The 23,784-nt window shown below is 39.3% G+C and overlaps 1 protein-coding gene across 1 annotated transcript in view; it reads left to right on the top strand.

Annotated features, from left to right (window-relative positions):
- GADL1 (glutamate decarboxylase like 1) overlaps positions 1–23,784 on the top strand; it is a 126,742-nt gene that overhangs the window by 54,028 nt on the left and 48,930 nt on the right. Inside the window, exons 12-13 of the mRNA XM_036333842.1 lie at positions 12,512–12,711; positions 22,282–22,333. Of these exons, the coding sequence (XP_036189735.1) occupies positions 12,512–12,711; positions 22,282–22,333 (252 nt within the window). The remainder of the gene's footprint in view (positions 1–12,511; positions 12,712–22,281; positions 22,334–23,784) is intronic.

Genomic DNA, 23,784 nt, shown 5'->3' with positions numbered 1-23,784 from the left:
TCGCCTCCGGGGAAGCGCTAAGGATGTCTAACTGCCACGGGGAGTAGCCTAAGCTGTCAGTCAGACATCCCCTGAGGGCTCCCAGACTGCAAAAGGGTGCAGGTTGGGCTGAGGAACACCCCCCCCACACACACACACACACACACTGAGTGCACAGATTTCGTGCACCGGGCCTCTAGTCTACATTTATAAAAGGATAAGCAACCAGCCGACTGACCAGTAGGTATGACGCACACTGACCACCAGGGAGCAGATGCTCAACGCAGGAGCTGCCAAGCGATAGCAACTTTGCAGAGTGCCTCTCGCACTCTGGGACCCCCCAGGGGATGTCAGACTTTGGTTTTGGCCTGATCCCTGCAGGCCAGGCAGAGGGACCCCATCTACCAAGGGACCCGACTCCGGGGCGTATCCGGCCCGTCTCACCCAGTCCCACCCTGCCGGCCACCTTCTAATTAATTTCCTTTCATTGTGCACGAATCCATGCACTGGGCCTCTAGTATATATATAATTTCTCAAAACTAAAAAGGAAAATAAACCATGGCAATTTTATTTTCTAAATTAGGTGTTCTCTTTTAGAAGCTAAAAGAATTAAACACTTGCCTTAATAAAAATGGAAGCCAATGGGTTGGAGCCTTTGGGTAAATGTTTAACTTTTCCTATCTCTACAGATTTGGAAATAGTTATCTCATAGATGTGTCTCAGAACAGAGGTCTGCAAAGTATGGCCCTTGGGCTAAATCCAGCTTTGCACCTGTTTTTGTAAATAAAGTTTTATTGGAACACAGCCATGCCAATTCACTTAAGTATCCTGTATGGCTGCTTTCATGCTACAACCACAGAGTTGAGTAATTGTGTCACAGATTGCATGGATTACAAAGCTGAAAATATTTACTATCTGGCCCTTTATAGAAATTATTTTCTCATTTGTATTTTTAAAACACCTAGAGGGGAGGACTTTGCCTTCCTCAGTCACTGGGACCACAGTTTAAACTAGGAAATTCTGGGATTAAATATGATTTCTCAGTGGGTAAACACACCTATGGACTGAGAAGCCCAGCAGAAACTTGTGTTCAGATTCTGCCTCTGCTTACGACTGCCCTGTGTGACTTTGACAAGTTGCTTAACTTTATTGAACTTCAATTATTTTATCTGCAAAAAGGAGACACTTTCTATTTTGAAGAACTACTATGACATTAAATGATACAGTGTTCAAAAGTGTGCAGTGCAGTGCCAGCCATGGAGTGCGCACTCAGTGAAGGTAGTTTTTCCTTTTTGTGGCCAAATCGAGTGAGCCACATGCGAGCGCACAGATCCCTCTGTCTGGACAAATGTCCACTTGTACAGTGGAAAAATTCCTTGTCATTTTAGTACATTTCTGAATGTTATTAGGAGTCATTGAAAAAAATGTCTTTGTCCACTACATCTTGTGTTCTATTCAGAGGATTTTTACCACGTGCGTCCTGATTCATTTTGAATTGTTATTTAAGGCCAGTTTTAAGTAGGACTCCCCATGGTGACAGTAATAGCAACGATTTCCAGCAACTCTTTAGAAGGATTTATACAAAGAAGAGCAAGGAACTTGTGTTCAGAAATTGCCTTCCTGCATAGCATTTTCCCCCTGTATAAAATCAATCTCTTAGCTAGATGCCAAGCCTCAGAGGCCAGACCTCTAGAGGATGCTCTGACTCCAAGAAATGTAGGCCAGCGGCCTTGCTGCTGAATGTGTAAAATTCCATTTGAAAAGAAACCAGGCCCTTGTTAACAGCATCACAATAAGCTGGAGACATAGATTGATTTTGTTAACTGTTGTGCCCCTGCTGTAGAATCACTCTTCTAGCCTCAGTCCAATGCAACACACTTGCTCTGTGTCTGTTTTGTCCACTTTGACAAAAGACTTCCTCCATATGTCTGTCCATGTATTTGAAGAGATGCAACTAAGCCATCCAGACTGAAGAAATAGGTTCTTCTATGTTAATAAATATTTTTTCCAGACATTCACTTAAACATTGTGCCACGAATACTTAATCCACAGGAGGTGGGCCGCATGCAGTGTCATTATCTTCCATTTACAGGTGAATGAAATAGGGATACGATGAGGTGAAGTGATGTGGTTGACAGTTAGACACTAAATGCTCAGAGCAGCAAATACCCTCCGGATGCTTTTGCTGTGCACGCATTACCAGGTGTGCGGAGAAACTGGCAAATAGTCTGTCCTCTTTCACCCTCCTTCCAGCATGCTATTTGGGCACAGATATACTCCAGGCTTCATTGTATTTCCTCATCACATTTTCTCTTGGCCTTAATCTCATCCTTTTTCCTCCTCTTCCTCCTCCTGTTCTTTTCTTCATCTCCCCCACCTTCCTCATCTCTCCTGCCTTCTTCCTCTTTGTTACCCCACTTTCTCCTTTTCTATTCTAATCCCACCACATTCTATATTTGTAATCCTTAAATCCCCTGGGCACAAAGTAGGTTGTAAACATATATTTACATATACAGTATATCATGTATATATGTATGACAGAATCTCAGAAACTCAGAGTTGGAAATAATGCAGGAAGAGCAAAGACTACAATTCCTCCGATCAGAGCTGATTGAGCCAAGTTTACTTACATCATGTTGATATGACTAGATATCCAAAAACAAATGACGCTTTAGTCTGTATCACAAAAACATAGGAAATTAAACAGTTGAATAGATTAGGGCTGTGGGAGTCATTTTGCCCATCACATCAATGCCACCATCTTTGAGATGTTTCATAGATGATTAAAACTCTAGCATTATCCATATCCTACCTATATTCTCTTTATTTAGGTGCATAGAACAAAAGTCATTTTTCACTCGTATTCACACACAAAAGTTTGATAACAGACACTAATAGCACAAAAAGAAGTCAGATAATCACCTTGGTTTATATGCTCAGGTAAAAACACAGCACTTCAGAGTTCTCTAGTCTCGACATGAAAGCAATGCCTGACTGAAACTCCTTGACCAGGAGTTTTCAATGTAAGGTTGAGACCATGATAGCGGTGGTTTTCAGTCCTTGCTGCATGTTAGAATCATCTCAGAAGCTTTATAAGGATTGCCCTGACCCCATACCAGGAATTCTGATTTTTTGGTCTTGAAAGGGCCCTGCATTGTTTTTTTTGTTTTTGTTTTTTTTCCCTCTAAACTCTTCAGACAATTCTAATATTATCAAGGGTTAAGAACCACCACGCTAATTGATCTTGAGTTGAACAGTCAGTTGTAAGTCATAACAACTTTTCATTTTCTTTTTTAATGAACAGTCAGAATAGAATGGAATAGAAAATATTGGTATGCAATTCAAGTACTAATGGGTACTATTCCATTAAGCTTTTGTTTCTGCTTCATGTATATTAGGAGGGATACTGTCACTATTTAAGAAATAATTGCTTACTGTGAGTTATAGTTGCAAAAACACTGTTTTAGATTGTCTTTAACAGAGAAGGGATGTTATGTTGATAGTTGCCTAGAGAAAATCAGAAAATCTCCATCTGTTCTAAGAGAGAAGCCCAGTTGCACTATGCACTATTTTTAAATGCTTGCAGGGCATGCAGTGATCTCCACACTATCAAATGTTTCTTACCTATTTATAGAAGCACTTCCACCTTCTCTCACACACCAGTTCTCTCTCCTGTAAGCACCATCACTACTTAGACTTATTCAGTTGCATTTCTTAAGACTATCTAATAGCTCAGTTTTCTTGTTTTTAAATTAGTTCACTCTAACTCTTAGTTAGGGGTATTTAAGGAAGATTTACACCTCAGAAGAAAATATAGGATCTAAGGTTTAGCAGTAAAGTACTCTATTAGTTCTCTGAAAATCCCTATCAGATTCGTAGGCCTAGAACTCAACTAAATTTTCTGAAATCTTCCAGGATGCTTTCTGGAAGTAGAAGTGGGGCCTTCGTATTAGTACTCAGTGCCCAACTATTCTAGGATAGTCAGTGGGTTTCACAGATTATACCAGACCTTCAGCTCTTACAATTTCTTAGTATGATGATAGCATGGAAACCACTATCAAGAAAAGCTAGTGTGTGGAGAGTATTATGCTAAGCGAAATAAGCCAGTCAGAGAAAGACAAGTATCACATGATCTCACTCATATGTGGAATCTAATGAACAAAATAAACTGATGAATAAAATAGATCCAGGGACATGGAAGCATGGAACAGACTGTCCAATCTCAGAGGGAAGGCAGAGGAGGGTGGGTGGGTGGAGAGAGATCAACCAAAGAACTTGTATGTACATATGCACAACTCATGGACACAGACATTAGGGTGGTGGAGGCCTGGGGTGGAGGGTGGGGGTGGGCTAGAAGAGGTCAATGGGGGGAAAGGGGGAACATACGTCATACTTCCAACAATAAAGATTTTAAAAAATAAAGGAACTAGTGTTCCCAGTCTCACTGGCCCCACCCTCAGTGAACTAGGCCCTCCCCTCCTCCTACCCCTCCACTTGTAGTTTCACGTCTGTGTTGATGCACACGCACTGCTCTTTCTTCCTGTCATTTTGCTCTGAAGTGGCTGTGGAGCGACTAGGGGGAGGAGCAGGTAGGGAGGCAAATGGAGGAGGGAGCTGAGCTGGGGAGGCTGTGGCCTTGCAAGGCCTGGAGTTGCCTCAGCTGGGGCTTTGCCTGGGACAGACCTGAAAATTGTGCCCACAGTTCATGCAGTGCCCCTTCATGCCACTTCTATCTTGAGCTGGGGTACAGACTTGTAGGATCTCTTTGCTGTCTTAGAGCAGTACACACAGTGGGTAAATGATAATTTTAAAAATACTTCAAATGCATTAAGGAAAGGAGTGACTGAACTCAGCTATGGCAAGCAACTTAGGAATAAAAAACAAATAAATAACTTGCAGCCCAAAGGGGAAAACAAATACAAGTATACATCAAGTTAAACTCCTTTTCAAAACATCATGAGTAAAATGATGTTTCCTCAAGGAACATACTTCACAGAATACGGTGTAGTAAAAGCGTTAAGAACTGAATGAAGCAGGAGAGGAAATCACTTCTTTTGTATTTTTTCTTTTTTGCTGGTAATCTAGCCCACAGCATCCAGAAACTTCCTGGAAACAGAATCAGGTAGTCCATTGAGCAAGTTTGCTAAGCAGTATTTTGAGACAAGGAAGGCTGGCATGAACTTTACAAAGGGAGTAAATTGAAATGGCAGGACAGCAAGCTCAAATGTGTCACCACATGGCAAAAGAGAGCAGGACAGACTGTTCAGCAATTCTTCAGAAATTAAAGCACCTTAAATATCAGCAAACTTCTATACATGGCATCTTCCAGGACATACAAGTGATGAGGGAAAGGAGGGGAGTGAGAATTGTAGAATAAATTGAAGACATGACAGAGGTTGACCTGTAGATGATACCAATGACTAGAATGCTTGAATGTAATAGAAAAGAAAGATGAATCAATTGACCAAAACAAAATTATTCAGAACTGGTAATGGAAGCCTGTAAGTCAGGACGTGAACCTTCTGTAGACACTGAAGCACTATGACACGATGTGTCTGAAACCAGCCTTTGACATGGCAGAGGAGAAGGCATGTGCCTTGGATTTGGTGGCAAGTTCAAAGAAAAACTGTGGCCCTTCCTCAAAAATAATCTTTCTGTCAAGCTGGATATAGCACCAGATGGTTTTAACAATTTTCCATTCCAACAGAGAATGAAAAAACTGAAACAGAAGGAAATGAATGAAATCAATAAATACTAAAAAGGCAGTCAAAAAATGCCATCGGAAAAATGAGAGGTGTCTAAACAATCCACAAATGAAACGACACATGCTTTGGATTACAGATGAATTTAAGAAGGGCGCAATACAGAAACACTGTGATTAAAGGAAAAAAGAAAGGAAAAGGAAAGGTAAAAAAAAAAAAATCTCCAAAGCTAATGAGCTTTGGACATTTCCCCTTCCTTCTTTCCTTCCTTCTTCCTTCCTTCCTCCCTCTGTCCATCCCTCCCTCCCTCTCTTTTCTCCTTCTTCTTCTCCTTAGTCTTCTCTCCTCCTACCTCCTACTCATCCTCCTCCTCCTACTCCTCCTCCTCCTCCTCCTCCTCCTACTCCTCCTCTCCTCCTCCTTCTTCTTCTCTTCTTCCTTCTTCTCTTCTTCTGCTTCTTATTCTTTCTCTCTACTCTCTCTCTCTCTTCTCTCTCTCTCTCTCTCTCTCTTTCTTCCTTCCTTCATTCCTTCCTTCCTTACTTCCTTCCTTCCTTCCTTCCTTCCTTCCTGCCTTCCTTTCTTTCTTTCTTTCTTTCTTTCTTTCTTTCTTTCTTTCTTTCTTTCCTATTCATGACACAGCCTAATACACTGACCTTTTCCATGCTTCAGTATGATTTGTTTCCTTTGGGGGGAAATAATACTGGCATTATTGTCATTTGCTTCCTTTATTCCCGCCACTTAGCAGCCACTCAACATATCCATTTTCTTATGTGAATAAGGAAACTGAAGACAACTAGACAGGTTACACCTGGTCATTTGATGGTTCCTTAGCCTTCAGTCCACCTAGTGCACGGCCTTGCCCGATCTCATTTCTTACTCTGCTTTTTGTGTCTTCCATACAAACCATGCTGAGACTTACAAAGACCCACAACATCTAAGAAGGTCAAGTATGATAACGTAGACAAGGGCAGGATGAGCTCCACTTGGAGGATAAAGACCGTGGATAATTCTTTCTATTGCTCTAGGTTCCTTTTGATAGCTTTAATACATTCTATCAATGTGATCTGTTTCTATGGATCCATTCCATTAAAAAAGGGAGGTCGGTGAGAGGTATAATATGCTTATTTCATAAACAGTGATGACGTCTAGAGCAGGCATCCTATTCTGCAGTTTTCCTAGAGAGAAATCTAAGGAAAAATGGGCCGTGACAGAGGGGGGAGGGGTCAGGGGTACAGGAATATGCAAGAGAGGAGTGGTGGGGAGGATTTTGAGCAGATGGAGAGGTATTCACAGTTAACATTATTTCACTAGGCTTGCACAGTATTCCTGCATGGTAGGTAGAGTAAGTATCATTATCTCCATTAGGTCGATGAGAAAAATGAAGCCCAAGATGTTAAGTGACTTGCTTTGAGCTCTGACTCCAAGTGACTAAATCAAAAGCAGAATCCACATCTGCTGATTCTCACTTTATTCTGCCAGAACAATAATGAAGTTTAAGTTGTAATATCTACTTGGGCCTGTGAAAATTCCATGACCAATCATTCTTACAGAGGCAGTTAAGATCCTTGGTGACTTGGCTATTTTTTACCTTTACAGCCTTCCGAGCTATGCCCTACCTCATTAATTAGCCCCAGTCATACTGAATTAATTTTATCTTCTCTTCTCCTACTCAGCAACTCCTTATCTTTCAGCTCTCAGGCGACACATTTCTTCTTCTGAAAACGCTATCTAACATCTCTAAGTTAGTTAAAGATGACCCTTCTTCATGCTCCTTAGACCTTGTTCTTTCCCCTGTTCTAGCACAGTACTCTAATTGCCTGTTTTTCTGTCCTTATCTCCATCTTAAACTTCTTAAGGATGGTGACATTACCGCACCAGTGCCTAGCACAGCTTTTGGCATATAGAAAGGCTCTCAAAGTGTTTGCTCAATAAATAAATAAAGCCAATATTAGAAGGTAAAATTGTTTTTAAAATTCAATTTTATATTCTACATTACAACAAGCCTTTCTGCTATTCACAGCCTAAATTTAATTTTGTCCATTTAGTCAACAAATGTTAGCCTAGATCAGGGGTGGGGGACCTCTTTTCTGCCAAGGGCCATTTGAATATTTATAACATCATTCGTGGGCCATGCAAAATTATCAACTTAAAAATTCGCCTGCTATATTTGGTCAAATATTTAATTAACTCACCCCCAATGCCTTGGCAGGGCCAGACCAAACGATTCCGTACCCCTGGCCTAGATGCTTAGTACTTCCATTGGGGTTGTATGCCCAAACTCCTGGCATCATAGTACGTACTATAAAATAGGTCCTCAATACATAATTTTGGAATGAATTAATTAGTACAAAGATGATTAATATACCAACTTCCTGAGGCATTTATTTTAGACAATGTCTTGACTGTAAGTAATGGTGAAACGGGCCAGAATATGGGAAGAGCCATATGGGAGTTTTTGGTAGCTTTTGTTTGGTAAGCTGAAAAATGTGATTGCAAGAAGTGAGGACTTAAAGTAGCTCATGTAGTCACTGACTCTTGGGGAAGTGGCTGCTGAATCTGATCTGGCCTGTGGAAATCAAACGTGACTGGACTAATCTTGACAAGGAAAATACACAAGTTGCCGACTCATTATGTGTCTTTAGTCATCTCCTTAAATATCACCAGAGTCACAAGTATTTAGAAAAATCTTAAAATGCTTCATAGACAAGATATTGCCACTAGTAAAAGCCAAAGTTATATCTATAGGGACAAAGTTAAGGGCCCGAAATGGGATGTTAGTTGTTTTGACCTTTAGTTTGATGTGTACTCTGCTGCCATTTTCCATTTCAACAACCTCTTTAAGAACTCTTTAAGAACTCTCTCCCACACATATTTAAGTGCTCACTATAGAGAGAGCAGAGAGTGATGTGTAAAGAGCTTAGGCCTTGGCTTCAAGAGGCCTTGGTTTGAAGCCCAGCCCTACCACTTAGAAGCTACATGATCTTAGGTAATTCACCAAACTTGGCTGTGTTGCAGTTTCTTCACATGTACATGGGTGTTGACAAAAATAGTACAACTTGAGATTTAAATGACTTCATGCATATGCAGTGTAAGGACTTTATAATGTTGGCTCTGGCCATTATTGGTATGTGCTAGGTTAGGTGTTATGAATACAAACACTGAAAAGGAGAGTTATGGTTTCTGTCCTCATGCTGTGTGCTTGACATTTGCCTGTTTCTCTTTACTGTATAATTCATTCTTCAACCTTCCTCTGCCTTGCTGTGAAAAGGGCCTGACTCCAGAAAACCACAATTCCCAGGCTCCCTTACTAACTAGCTGCCTGCTAGGTTTAGGCAGCAGAAGGTTCAGAGAAGAAATTGAGCTTGGAAGGCCAATGGTGACTTGCTGCTTGCGTAGTAGCATCAATGGCAGAGGCTGTCTCTTCTTTCTTGCCCATCTCTCTCCAACAGAGCCTCCTTCTTTGCTCACAGGCCCCACTGCAATACCCTAGTTCCCAGGCTTCTTACCAGCTTTCTGCTGTGGGAATGAGGCCAATATAGAAGAAACTAGAACAAGAGGAAAAAGGCAAATTCTTGGTGTAGTCCTGGATCCAACTGTGCCTGCAGATTTTATAGATCTAGATGTTTTGAAATATGAGCCTGTACAATTTTCCCTTTTTGCTTAAGCTACTTTGACTGCATTTCTCTCACTTGCCTCTGTGAAAATTTTCATACATTGTCTACTAATTCATGAGACTGTTTGAGAAAGCACACTATAAAGCAGTTCTCCTTGAATATTTGTCTCTGGAATCCACATAACTAGTTTTTATTGTCCTGCTAGGATTAAGTGTATAAAGATGAGCAAGAGAAACACGGTCCTTCTCTTTGGTAGTACAATAATGACAGATTAAGTGTTTTACACTTAAAAAGTAAAAATCTTAGCTTTTATTATACTTATTCCAATATTGTTGTTTCCTCTGGAGATCTTTCCTTAGTTAATGTGCATCTTAAACAAAAGAGATCTCATCAATTTTAATACAAGAATATAAACTAAAATGCAAAGCAAAAAAACTTTGGGGAAATAGTTTTCATTTATTTTCAATAAAGTAAATCCCAAGCCTCTAGTTCTTTATGGGAAGCTTCCCAAGGCAGGAGGATTTTTCAGTGCAACGAAATTAACAATGTCACTGCCGCAGGACAATCACTCATTCTGTTATATATTTTCTTGGCTCTCCTCTTCTCCATTTGACTAAGATGATCCATTTGTCTTCTGATAATGAATGGGCTTCCTCTTCCTTTTAGCCACTAGCATAAGTCACTGAAACTTGCCCAAGACATGTCTAAAGTTCATTTGCTTTGGGAATTTTTTGAATCTTGCGGAGTTGATGAAAATAAATTTGTAATCAGGATGCAAGTATAAGTGTGTGTGTATATGGTGTGTTTGTGTGTGTGCGTGTGTGTGTGTGTGTGCGCGCGCTTTGTCTTTGAAATTTATGCAGTGGCCTTTTAATGTTGTAATGCATGGGTCAGGCTGTAGTTGCTATGGAAACAATAACCAAATTTCCTGACATTTGAGGGTAGGGAGATGCAGTGGTGGCTGCTGTGATCAAAGTTGAAAAATTGCTGATAAAATTAAAGTAGCTTAAAGAGTAAGGGGCTTTTTCTACCTTAATATTCAGATCAGAGCAGTCAGCTCTTCCCCAGAGTCTCCCAATTATATCTATCAAGGCCAGGCTGAAGGCTTACTAATATTCCTTTAATTATTATTTTATACTCAGTTTATTTTGGATAATGGATGAGTGGGATTTTGGAGTTCTTGATTATAGTTGCTATATAATTTTATATAGTATAAAATCATGCTTTATGGTAATGGGACACAGTATATTCAGATTAATGTCCACCCAAGACAAAATTGCTATTAAGATAACAAAATGCATGCTTTTGTTTGGAATGTAATACCTTGAAGTACAAGTTGATCAGTCCAATGAATGCATCTAATACATTCTCTGTTTAAAAGGGATCATTTCTAGGACCTCTATGACTCCTGCGGAGTTTCTCTGTAGCTTCCAGTATGGCACTGATATTTTTGCATTGTTAAGGTTAATAAGATCCACCATCTGAGAAGTTCATATATCTGTGTTTATTCCATTCATACTACATGTCAGGAGAATGTGAGAGGAGTATGGACTATGGCAGTGGTTCTCAACCTTCCTAAAGCCGTGACCCTTTAATACAGCTCCTCATGTTGTGGTGACCCCCAACCATAAAATTATTTTCGTTGCTACTTCATAACTGTAATTTTGCTACTGTTATGAATCGTAATGTAAATATTTGATATGCAGGATGTATTTTCATTGTTACAGATTGAAAATAATCAAAGCATAGTGATTAATCACAAAAACAATATGTAATTATAGATGTATTTTCCGATGGTCTTAGGCGACCCCTGTGAAAGGGTTGTTCGATCCCCAAAGGGGTCGCGACCCACAGGTTGAGAACCGCTGGACTATGGGGAGTGGCATAAATCCCCCTAATTGCTTAGTGAGGGTCCTCTGTGCCCAATACAATGTTACGCTCTGTGGATGTGGACAAGATGTGGATAAGAAATGATTCCTGCTTTCAAGAACCGGTTTTGCCACATGAGGAGAGAATACGTGCAGACTGCTCATTGAGTGGGGACATTGCAGGAGGAAAGCCAACAAATGCAGCCGAATATAAAGGCAGGAAGTGAGTCCAAACGAATGGGCAGATAAAGAAGCTGAAGAGGAAGCAGAACTTGAGATGGAACCCAACGGAAGGGCAGACCTAGTTAAAGAGGGAAGACTATGTTTGGTGTTAGTAAACTTCAGAACTTATAAGTATACTGTAATATTCTTTTGAATGTCATATGTTATATTAAAATAGAGACAAGGTAAAGCAAATGGTGTGAGCAAAGGTGCAGATGGGGCATGATCTAGTGGTTAAGGGACATTGAGTAGTTTGGTTATGCTGGGGAGATAGACAGATGGTTCTATTAGATATTCTCAGGTAATGAAGATGCTCAGGGAATTATGGGGGCTGTGAAGGACAGGTTAGAAAATCTGGGATTTTGTAGATTCCAAATGACATTGAGGGTCACAGGGCTTAAACTATAATAATCTGAGGTCAAAGTGAAGACTCTAAAATGGTGATAAACATAGTGAATTATCTTCCACTGCTTGACAAGAAGTTAGCAGTCAGTAAATGCAAATTGATTTTGGTTGCAGATAAAACCAATGTGACACCAACTCAAAAAAACCTTTGGAATTGTAGCTGATATACTGTGGTTGTTAAAACTTGTTGACAGTTGTTTAACTCCTCCATAGCACTTTCTTCAGATTTTTTCCTCTGGGTTATTGTCACTTCAGGCCTCTTTAATATAGATGAATTGAAAAGAAGAAGTTTTAAAAGCCTAGGTTTTTTTTGCATATGAAGTTGTATAAAGTATGTATAATATGGTAGGAGCCTTGAGTGAGTTATAATTGTATTTTTATTTCATACTGAGAAATTGGCCCACCTTGATTTCATACAGATGATGACATGGTGGTCTCAACGCTTCTCAGTACTCATTAGGAAAATTGTTGAGGATGGATTTAGCATTCTCAACTCTGAGGGATTTCTGGAAACACAATGGGTAATCTCTCTCCAAGTTAATACATATCTATTGCTTCTGATTTAGGGCAATCATAGAATGAGACTAAACACCTTTGGCACAAAGTAGTAGAATATCATATGGGTTATGTTTTTGGGTGTTAGTTTTTAAAATTAAGTTTTTTTAAAAATGGACAATCTTTTAACCTTTCTTCTTCCCCTCCCCCCCCCCCCCAAAAGGGTCTTCTTAAGAAATGCTACTCTGCCAAGGCGTCTTACCTCTTCCAGCAGGATAAATTCTATGATGTCAGCTACGACACAGGAGACAAGTCTATCCAATGTAGCAGGAGAGCAGATGCATTCAAGTTCTGGATGACTTGGAAGGCCTTGGGCACATTAGGCCTTGAAGAAAGAGTTAATCGTGCTCTTGCTTTATCTAGGTACTTGCGTGTGTGTGTGCATGTGTGTGTGTGCACCCATGTGTATCTATGATAGACTCAGTGACAGTAACATTTGTGAGGTCTGTACATATTATCTCATTTGTGCATTTCTTCTTTTATCTGATAACCTTTTTTCCCCAGTATCTACTATGTGATAGGAATTGTAAGCAAAGGACTCCTACCCACTGCCCTCCAGGATCCTAGCCTAGTAAGAAATACATTCTGGTGCTAATGCAGATAAAAATACAGGTTAACCTACTTTTTTGTTAAAGGAAGGTGCATGGTGCTCCAGACCACTCAGCAGGATTCCCCAGTATATTCATGAGAGTCATTGGCAGGGAAGCAACATTCAACTAAGACACAATAAAGAAAGGACAGAAGAATAATCCAAGCAGAGGGAATAGCAGGCCTAGATTTCCAGATGTGAGAGAGAGCATGGTGACTTCAAGGACCCAAATAGTAGGTCTTGAGCCTGTGGGGCTGGTGTAAAGACATAAAGGTAAAGTGGAAGCCCCAGGGCTGCTTGCCTTGTTGTAACATTAGAGACAAAGCTTTTGAACCCACTTTCAAAGGCATGTGAAGAGCTCTTGATATATGCATTGGACAAATATATCACCTGAACAGAACTCTGCTGCTAAGCTTGGATCAGTGGGTGCCAATGGGCAGGCCATGATCAAATTTACTTTTAAATGTGACTTGTTGGGCCTGAACTTCATAGGGTTAACCTTCATGATGTTAAAAAAAATAAAACATTTGAACATTTAAAATAGTATTTAAAAATAGAGAGATTTGTTAAAAATCTAGATTTTTGGCTTCTATTCCGAATGCTCTCAATCCCACATGGTGACAAGCTGCTGAACATGACGCCCGACTCTCGGAAGAACCATCGTCCCCTCCTCTCATCCTGTTTCTTATCTAGCTCATTTTACTATAGCTTAGAGGTGCTAGCTCTACCATTTATAAGCTCTTCATGTCTTGGGAAAGTTTTTTAACCTTTCTGTACCTCAGTTTCACCCCAGTAACATGGAGATAACAACAGTGTCTAACTCAAATAATTGTGATGAGGATTAAATGAATTAACATGTGTAAACACTCAGAACAGTGCCTGGCTGGCATATGCTACATGCTATATGAGCTCTAGTGTCAGTTTTTTGTGTTTTGTTTTTACCTGCTTGCCATTACAGGCATCAGAGTTTGTGATCTCTGGTTTGAATAATCTCTCCTTCTTCACTCCCTGTTTACATTTCACTTGCAAAACCTGAAGTATCTCCCTAGAGACTTAAAACAATGTCTTCTTTCTACACGGGGAGTGGTATGGGTGCTCTCTGCAACACTGTGCAACAGCGATGCTCTGAGCATCACTGCGGATTTTCTGGAAACCCAGGATCTTATAATAATAATGATTTTGTCTAAAGTCTGCAACTCGGCTGGAGTGGCTTTATCTCATACTATGGTGGCTTGGGGTGGAGAAAAGCAGACTGGGCCTACTCTCCACATGTCTTTCATCTTCCTTGGGTCAGCAGGCTAGCCGGAGTGTGTTCTTGTAATGGGGCTGACAGAAGATAAGGCAAGCCCACTTTAACCTCCTGGTTGCATCATATCTACTAGCATTCCAATGGCCAAAGCAAAGTTCATGGCCAATCTCAGTGTCAAAAGACAGGAAGTACAGTCAACCATTTTGCAGGAAGAACTGCAAAAGTACATGGCAAAGGATTTGGTTATAAGGACAGGTGAAGAGATGGCTTTGGCACTTTCTGGTGATTGTGGTTTCAGAAGTAGTTTGAAAAATCTGCAAATATGTGTCAGTTAGGATTCTTTTGGTGGTAACCGACAGAAATGTTAACTCCAGGTATCATAAAGAAAGAAAGATAATGTGTTACCTCATATTACTTATAAGCTAGTATAGTGACGACTTCTGGAATGGCTTATTCAAGAGGCTTAAACAATATTACCGACCTCAGTTTATCTCTGTCTATCAGGTCTGTTCTCCTTCATGTTTAGTTTCTTCCTATGAGGGAAGGCAGCTGCCAGGAGTGTCAGATCTACATCCTCCCACATTCAGGGTCAAGGTAAAAAGGAGAGACTTTTCCTCTCTCAATAACCCTGAGGAAATTTATAATCATTTCTGTTTGAAGCAAGCATCCACCTCAGAATCAGTCACTGTTTTGAGGGAAAGGTGATACTCTCATTGGTCATGCTGAGCCACATGCCCTCCCTTGGCACTAGGGAGACTCTCAATTCCTCCTATAGAACATGTACTGAAACTAGGTGAGCAGTGTGCTTTTAGTAGAAGTAGGGCTAAAGTGCTTCGATCAGAAGTAGGGCGAGAACTACCCAGAGGTGAAAAAAAATGGACTGTCTACCATAAATATTCATAGTTGCTCATTAAAAGTTCAGAAATCTCTGTTCACTTTTTTGTATTTTCTCATACCATTTAAGTGTGGTAGAATCTCTGCATTATTTTTTCTAAGCCGCTGAGTAATTTAATAACAGGTGTCATGAAACAGGCGAGATATAAATATTTGATGATTGTATTTATTGTAAAGTGAACATTCATCTCAGGGTAGAATTTAATTTATAGTCAAAGGAGTTTTTCTAATTTTTGCAGAGAAATATCACAGGAGGATAAATGTTAACATTTCAGTTCAATTCAGCCACACTTATTGTTTATAAATGTTTGTCAAGTTGAATTGAATGGAACTAACATTTCAGTGAGCATTGCTGCAGACTCCGTGACCTATATTTAATATTTGAAAAATAATCCCTCCTCTTTCATGCTGTTACTCATAATAGTTTTGTTCTCCTTGACATTCCACATTCTTGATATCTAACACTCTGTTCCTGGAGTGAGCAAAAGTTACTCTGTTTTCCCACCCCCAATACCAAGCAAAAGCTAAGTCCTTTTACAGATATCACTTTGAATGAATATAAAATTATAAACGTGGAGAAAATTACTTTAGGATTAAGAATTATATTAAGATAGCAATATAAGGTCTTTGTTTTCATGATTTTTATTTCCTTTTAAATTGATTGGTTTGTGGTTCTGCTCATTAGGGGGGGAATGGGAAATTTTCTCAATTCTGGGAGCTAATCTGTGTTCTTAAGTCCACGTGTAGTGGTCTAGAGATAAAATGTCTCTTGGGAGGGGAAAACAAAGCCTCAGTTTGTAATGTCTGCCAATTTCCAGTTGTGGTTTACAAAATTCCAGAATATTTAACAATTAGCTCTCACTAGCCAGTAAAATCTAGCACGACAACACCATTGATTTTGTGAGCCAGCATAATCAGTTCAGACCACTGACTGGTGAGAGTTAAAATGCCATTTTCCACCACACCCACTGGCCCTAGACCACCTGCTTTAGATTTTATGTAATAAAAATGATTCTCGCCGAAACCGGTTTGGCTCAGTGGATAGAGCGTCGGCCTGCAGACTGGAGGGTCCCGGGTTCGATTCCGGTCAAGGGCATGTACCTGGGTTGTGGGCACTTCCCCAGTGGGGGATGTGCAGGAGGCAGCTGATCGATGTTTCTCTCTCATCGATGTTTCTGGCTCTCTATCTCTCTCTCTTCCTCTCTGTAAAAAAATCAATAAAATATATTTTTAAAAAAATGATTCTCATTCATGGTGTTCAGCTCTACTTGCTATAACTTCTCTAATTTATGGCTAACACTTTTGTTTCCTAGAAGTATAATACCCTTCAGCAGATAAGAACTCTAGCAAAGTGAACATGCAAATGAGAATTGTGTTACTATTTGGAGTGCACCTCTATTATCAGCAGTCTAATGTAGCTAACATATCCATTTCCCTAGGCCCTAGGTTAGGTGTCTTAAATACTGGAAAAGCTGTGCAACCCTTTACCCCTGGCACATTGTAGTAAAGATGGCACCGACCTGATAGAAGCAATGTTTTCATGTTCCTGAATCAAAATGGAGCTTAGTGTTGAAATTTCTGTATTGACTTTAAGACTTAAGGGCCCGATTTTGATGTACCTACAGACTGCCATCACCTTGACCAGGTAGCTTGCTCCTCTGCCCCTGGGAAAGCAGGAACAGACATTTTCAGGAGGACTGTGATTCCTATTTCACCAGCTGTCAGAGATCCAGCAAGAAGGAAACATGTATGGCCTGGGAGATCAGGAAGGCTTTTCTAATTTTCTTTTGACCCTTGTCATCCCAGTTGATGACCGCACCTTTCTCAGAAGAAATATTAACGACTGGAAACTTGCTTTCTCCTTGGGTTGTTTGAAAATCAGTGGTGTTGGGAACCTAAAGCAACATACCATTGAAACCCAGGGGGGCTGAGGTTTAAAATCACCATCTCCAGCACAAGGCAGGAGATTGTGCATCTCGGATTTCTGCCTAAGAAAGTGGAAAATGTTTCACAATGCTCGGGGCAACCTGTTGCTGAGGGCACCTTCTAGCCCGTTGTTGTGGCACTCAGGTTAAATGGATATTCACTAAGGGGCAATTTTTAAAGCAAATCTAGAAGAGTCACATACATAGGTCTTTTCAGCAACAAACAGCTCACAAACTCCCATTCTGCTGTTGCTAGGTCTCCAATGTATCATTTATCTATCCCCTTGACACACGTCTCTGTAATTCCTCCAGTGGAATTTATTTCACTGGCTTGCATGAATACTGAGGGATTTACTGTTGTCAGTATGGAAAAGGTGAGCAGTTACACAATGGCACTTTGGTGCTAGTGTGTTTCTCCAGGTGACAAGAGGAGGAGAGTCCAGAAGACTATGAAGGGCTAACGTTTTCAATTTTTTATATTGGTGATTTTTTAAAAAATCATCATTGCAGTAGAATGTAGTAGGTAGGTGTTTGTGATGAATCACAAGCCATGCATTATGTCTTAATGTATGCAGAGCATACAGAAAGCAGATGGAAAGAACTCCCAGGAGTTCTGCAAGGCTCCATGTATCAGAAAAAAATGTCAAGTGAGGAGATGAGACCGGGAGAGAAACTTGGTTCAGAGTGCTCCGAGAAGACTAAGTAGCTGGTGAATTGAGAAAGGGACTAGAAGGGCTATTCCCAGAAAGGACAATCTAATGCAAAAATATTAAATTCATTTAACAAATCAGAGAATTGAGAGTATCTGACATCAGAAGCACATTTTTAAACAAAGAAAGGGAAAGTGTTTCAGAGCAAGATTGTCATGAATGTATGCTTCAAAATCAAGCCAGAATCTTCATATAATGAGTTTTTACCCAGTAGGTTTGGTGAAAACTCTTGCTGATGTATTTTTTTCTCTCTTTTCTCTTTTTTTACTAAGCTTAGTGAGGACAGTGATGAGTTTTATGAAGCTATTGTTGTTCCTTGAACCTATTTACCTGGATTCTTTTTGGTCGAAGTGGTTTATGGTTCCTGCATTATGTCCCAAAAATCAATGTACATCTTTTTATTTTCCTGGCTGGCATCAGATAAGAATAGTTTTTTTTAAATGTATTTCATCTCCAGGCTGTTTCCATATATTGAAAAGAAAAGTTGTGAAGAATAAATCATTCCTATGAATGTAGGAAGAAGTGACTCAAAACCTTATATTGATTCCCTCTCAAAACTGATTTTATTTTGAGGCACTTATAAACTAGCATTTCTGAAACTATGCTCTGTGGGATAATAGACATCCAGAACATAGTAATAAATGTTCTTCCAAAAAAAATATTTTCATGGTCAAATATGCTTGGGAAATGCTAACTCCTGCATTATTCCTCTCTTGGAGATTCAGTGTTCATTAGCACATTAAGGACTCTGAGGGGGGCTTGTAATCTAGAAACATTTTTAACTTTGCTTTAACCAGAATGCAGACACTGTTAATTGTTCCCACAACAACCATGCTCCCCTTTTTCTTGCCAACAGAACCTTGGTTTTGTGTAGGTAGGAATATAATGTTCCAGCTGTGAACATTGGTCCAAGCCAATTCCCACTGCTAACAATTAGTTCAGGGATGGGTATATGACTCAGCTTCAGTCAATAAGATACAGGAAGAATTCTGTGAAGGCATCTGGGGGAAATAGTCTTACGTAAATAGAGAAAAATTAAGTAAAACCACTTTTGCTCCAACCCTTTCTCTTTCTCCTTGGGACACTGTTGTATAAGGATGTGATGTATGGAGCTGTAGCAGATAGCTGGATGAGCATGAAAAATTTTACTAATGCTGAGCATATGGCTGGCTGAAGTGATAGAAAATGCCTACTTCTTAATGATAGCATTGAACCATCTAACCAGCTCAATAAACGTCCTTATAAATTAAGCCAAGTATATTTCTAATTGTAGACGACAGCCATTGCTCAGATGTATTTGGCAATGGAACCCCTTCATGTGAGAAAGCTATTGACATGGTGTATCATGGAGCATGGAATTGTTATAATAGCAACTCTTCACCTGAGTGACCTCTACTCTCAACTCAGTTGGAGTGTTAACCCTGGCTCTGAGAGTGACTGCAGTGGGGAGATTGACCCTCAGGCAAAGCCAGGTTCTCATGGGTAGCAAAGAGCAGAGTCTTAATTTAATTGATTCAGTTCTGTTTTAGGATGCCTTTCTCCCAGGAGCAACTCTAGCCAGTTTGGCAGAAATATTTTAAATTGAGACTATAGGTAGTGTGTGTAAGTTTCATACAGTCATAATCTCTTAGGGAAGGATTTTACCAATCTAGCCTCACATCTCCATTACATGCGTGAGTAAACTGAGGCAGGCTCAGGGAGGCTAAGGAATTTGCTCCATCCCAGAGTTGATTAGCTACACAGCTAGAATCTTGTGCAGTCATTTTGAGGACCTCTGGAGATACGAAGTTTTTGTAGCCTCAAGTTGTCCAGGATTAGTGAAGGCTTCCTCAGGATGAGATCACAATGGCATCGGCTTCTGAGTGAACAGCTAGTCTATAGGTTTCTGCCTGAGCAGGTGAGGAAAAGTGTGGTTCACAAGCTTTCCTTGTCTAGATAGTATATGTCTATTTGGTTTTGTGCTTTATATTTTATCTTTTATTCAGTACCTTTTCAAAAGTACACAAGTAACCACATCTATGAAACTTTGCAAAGAAACATGAAAAGAGTGTTAGTAATTTCTACCTCCCCCGTTGCATTGCATTTTTCCTCTCTTAGGTAATCACTAATAATTTACTAAGTATCCTTTCATACTTTACTACATGATCATATCTAATTGTGGGTAAGGATTACTTTTGTTTTCCTTTTTTATAATTTCTTAGACAGTAGAATCATAGTATCCACATTTTTTTTTTCATTTCTTGCTTTTACCTCTTAGTAAAATATCATAAAAATATGTGTGGTTTAATCTAAGTAGACATAATCCATTTTTATTAATAGCTGCATCATATTACATTGTATTGCTATAATACATTTTATTCTACCATTTGCCAATTTCTGGACATTAATCTTGTCTCTAGTTATTTTGTATGAAATACACACACATAGATTTAGATACAATAATGTATATATGTGCATATACATATAAAGACGTATATGTGTATGTGTGTATATAGTAGTGGTTATTTTTTCCCTGGTGGATCAGCCTCTCTAAAGTGGTTGGCTGCATAAGAAGATATGATTATTATTAATTTTAAAAGGGTTTTAGCAGCTTTCTGTCACATTTTCATTAGTTTTAGGTGTTGTCTCTCTTAAAATTTATTTTTATATCACATGGGCAACATGGTTCAGTATTGTTTTAATTTGCACTTCTTTGATTATCAGTGATCTTGAGCATATTTTCTGATGTTTAATAACCATTGGAGTTGCTTTTTGCAGAAGTTAGGAGTGTGCTAAAGGTTCAAACATTACAGCTACATAACATCTCCTGAAAAAAGTACCCAGGGAAAGGAGTATGTAAAACATCAAATACTTTGGTAGCGCGCGCGTGTGTGTGTATGTGTGCATTCACAATATTATTGCTCAAAATAAAGGGTCTATATTATCTAGTTAATAATGGTAGAATTTCATCAGATTTTGTATCATTTAAAGATGATATAACTTATTTTCTAAACACCAGTATTTAAACTTATTTGATGAACTATATAAACAAGTTTGGAGAAAAAGAACTGAGTCCATATTCACATTCTAGAATAGCCTTTTTAGCAAATGAACATAATGAAACTAACCACCCTCATTTTCACAGTTTCTATACTTCATAATTTGTTAATTTCTTATTAAAAATTTTTACAACAGCATTTTGAGATAGAAAAGTAGATTGTGATATTTCAGTTCTATAGGTAAGGGAATTGAGGCCTGAGAAGAGCATTTTTTGTTGTCCTTAAATATTAATTGAATATGTGTCATTTGGTGACAGGATCACATTTCATATGGTTGTACCATAGCTCCTTATAACTGACTGGACCATAGTTTTCAAAGCCAGTGCTTGTTCCTGAGTGTGATGTTCCTCCTTCCTTCTTTCCTTCCTTTCTTTCCCTTTTCTTTTTCTCTCTGTGCTATTACATATAAAATCACAATAAATACCCTAGCAAGTACATTTTTGTCAGCACCCCTAATCACATCCTTACATTTGACACCCGAATTTGAAATATTGAGTCAAGTATTACAAACTTTTCAAGGCTCATGACCAAATCACTAGTTTTCAAGGCCAACCATTTCAGAAGCTTTCTATTTTTATATAGACAACTAGAGGCCCAGTGCATGATTAAATCATGAGCGTGTAGGGTCCCGTAGGTCTAGCCTGCCATCAGGGCCATGTCCGCCACCCCATGACGCCTTGCACACTCCGTGGATGCTGCTGGCGCCCCACGATGCTCCACCAATGCTGCCGGTGCCCTGGGGGTGGGGGGAGGGCCTGAGAGGTGCTCCATGCACCTCCTGGTGACCGGTCATTTTGTTCGTTATGGCGTTACAGCCACAGGCCTTTTATAATATAAAAAATCAATCCCAGGGAAGGAGTCTCAGTGTTAATTTACTTTATATTCTCAATGTCTTTTCAGTCTTTTCTCCATCAGGTTCCGTATCTCATGTATCTGTGTTCTTTGCTTGTGGTGTGATAATTCTCTTTTCCCTGACATTCAAAATGACTTCAGAGATAGTTCACCAATGGCTACAACCTGCTTACTTGAACATAATACAAATAATCAGTTAGTCTTCCCTCTGTCCTGGCCTTGGACAAGATGACGCTCAGCTTCCTTGATCTTGAATGAAATTGCAAGCAGGACTACACACCAAAAACTCTTTCTCCCCAAGTCAACTAGGTAATTTAAGTACCTATGCTAAATATCCACCTAGGATGTGAACGAGAACTCCACATGTTCAGAGATATATAGCCAGTCTACTTTGTGTGGATTTCATAATGGGGTGAAAGTCTGATGCTAATGTGTGAGATAGACATTATCTCATCCAAAAATGTGTCTTTTTACTCAGGCCCCAGGAGATTGCAATAGGTTCAGGAGTATCTGCCAAATCCATACCTTTGCTTATACCTCTACCCTTACTTATTCCTAAGCCTCATATTTCTAAGCCTTGTCTCTGGTCCAGAAATAACAGTTTTGTCATATGTCAGTCATGTTCATGGACTTTTTAAATTTCAGATTATAAATATTATTGTGGGGTTTTTTTTAGGTACCTGGTAGAAGAAATCAAGAAAAGAGAAGGATTCAAGTTGCTGATGGAAGTAAGTACAGAACTGTGCCTATGATTTTGTCACTCAGCAGTGATGAAGGTGGTAATTTTCCAATCTATTATATTTCATTGGTTTTTGTGTTGCAGACTTAGAAACAAGTCATTAGCTTAATTCAGAGAGTCCATTATGTTAATTTACTCTATTAGTAAGTGTTTTTCCTTTGTTGGATTCAGAGAACACACTTGCCTTTACATATTGAAAATTAAAGTGCTCAATAATAATTACCAAGGATAATACTGAATAAATTATGTCCTCTGTCCTGATATATAAATTGCATAATGATTGTACTGCAAATATTAAGCTGTACTATAGTGGTGCCTGCATGTGAAAAATCAATTAAGTGAATGTACAATAATGCTTATAGATTTCTCTTTTCATAAAATAACGAGAGCATATTAGCTTTGGAGCAATGGAAAATAAGTCATTTTGTGTTGGATTCTTTGCTAGACAATAAGAAATAGGTAGTTACAAAGATAGAAAATATTTTCCCCCACAAATTTATGATTAGGAAATATGAGGAATATTATTTAATTCTGATTTTTTAAGAAATATAAAATGTGAGGTTGTCTTAGATCTTCTTATAAGTAGCATATGCTCAATAGCAATTTTTTAAAATATATTTTTTATTTATTTCAGAGAGGAAGGGAGGAGAGTTAGAAACATCAATAATGAGAGAAAATCATTGATCAGTTGCCTCCTGCATGTCCCCTCTGGGGATCAAGCCCACAACCCAGGCATGTGCCTTGACCAGGAATAGAACTGTGATCTCCTAGTTCATAGGTCAACACTCAACTACTGAGCAACACCAGCCAGGCTCAATAGCAGTTTTAACATAATATAAAAATTTCTCTTTTCATAAAATAATGAAAGCATATTAGCTTTGGAGCAATGGGAAAATAAATCATCTAGATATTGCAACATAGGAACCTATTTTGTATATAAGCAATCTAGCTATTTTTTTGATATTCATTTATTTAGCAAGATTTATTGAACAATTTCTGTGTGCCAGGCCCAGGTCTAGGCACTGGAGATATAAGACAGGGAAGTTGCCTGCTTTCATGGTTCTTACATTCAAATAAAAAGTGATAGGCAATAAATAAGCCAATTAATACATAGGAAATATCAGATAGTGAGAAATCTTAGGAAAACAAATGAATTCATCTATATATATAAAAACCTAAGCCACTGAATGACTAGTCCACTAGTCACTATGATGTGCACTGACCACCAGGGGACAGATGCTAAATGCACAGGATCAGGCTCCCTCTTGTCTGGATTGGGCCTGCGGGGATCGGGCCAAAACCGGCTCTCCGACATCCCCTGAGGGGTCCTGGATTGCAAGAGGGCACTGGCCAGGCCGAGGGACCCCACCAGTGCATGAATCCGTGCACTGGGCCTCTAGTAAGAGATAATCTAGTATACAACTAAATAATTAGACAGTT

Source organism: Myotis myotis, unplaced genomic scaffold, assembly GCF_014108235.1.
Source record: "Myotis myotis isolate mMyoMyo1 unplaced genomic scaffold, mMyoMyo1.p scaffold_m19_p_13, whole genome shotgun sequence".
NCBI lineage: Eukaryota > Metazoa > Chordata > Mammalia > Chiroptera > Vespertilionidae > Myotis > Myotis myotis.
Note: the sequence above shows the minus strand (reverse complement) of the source record. Positions and strands in the feature narration are given on the sequence as shown.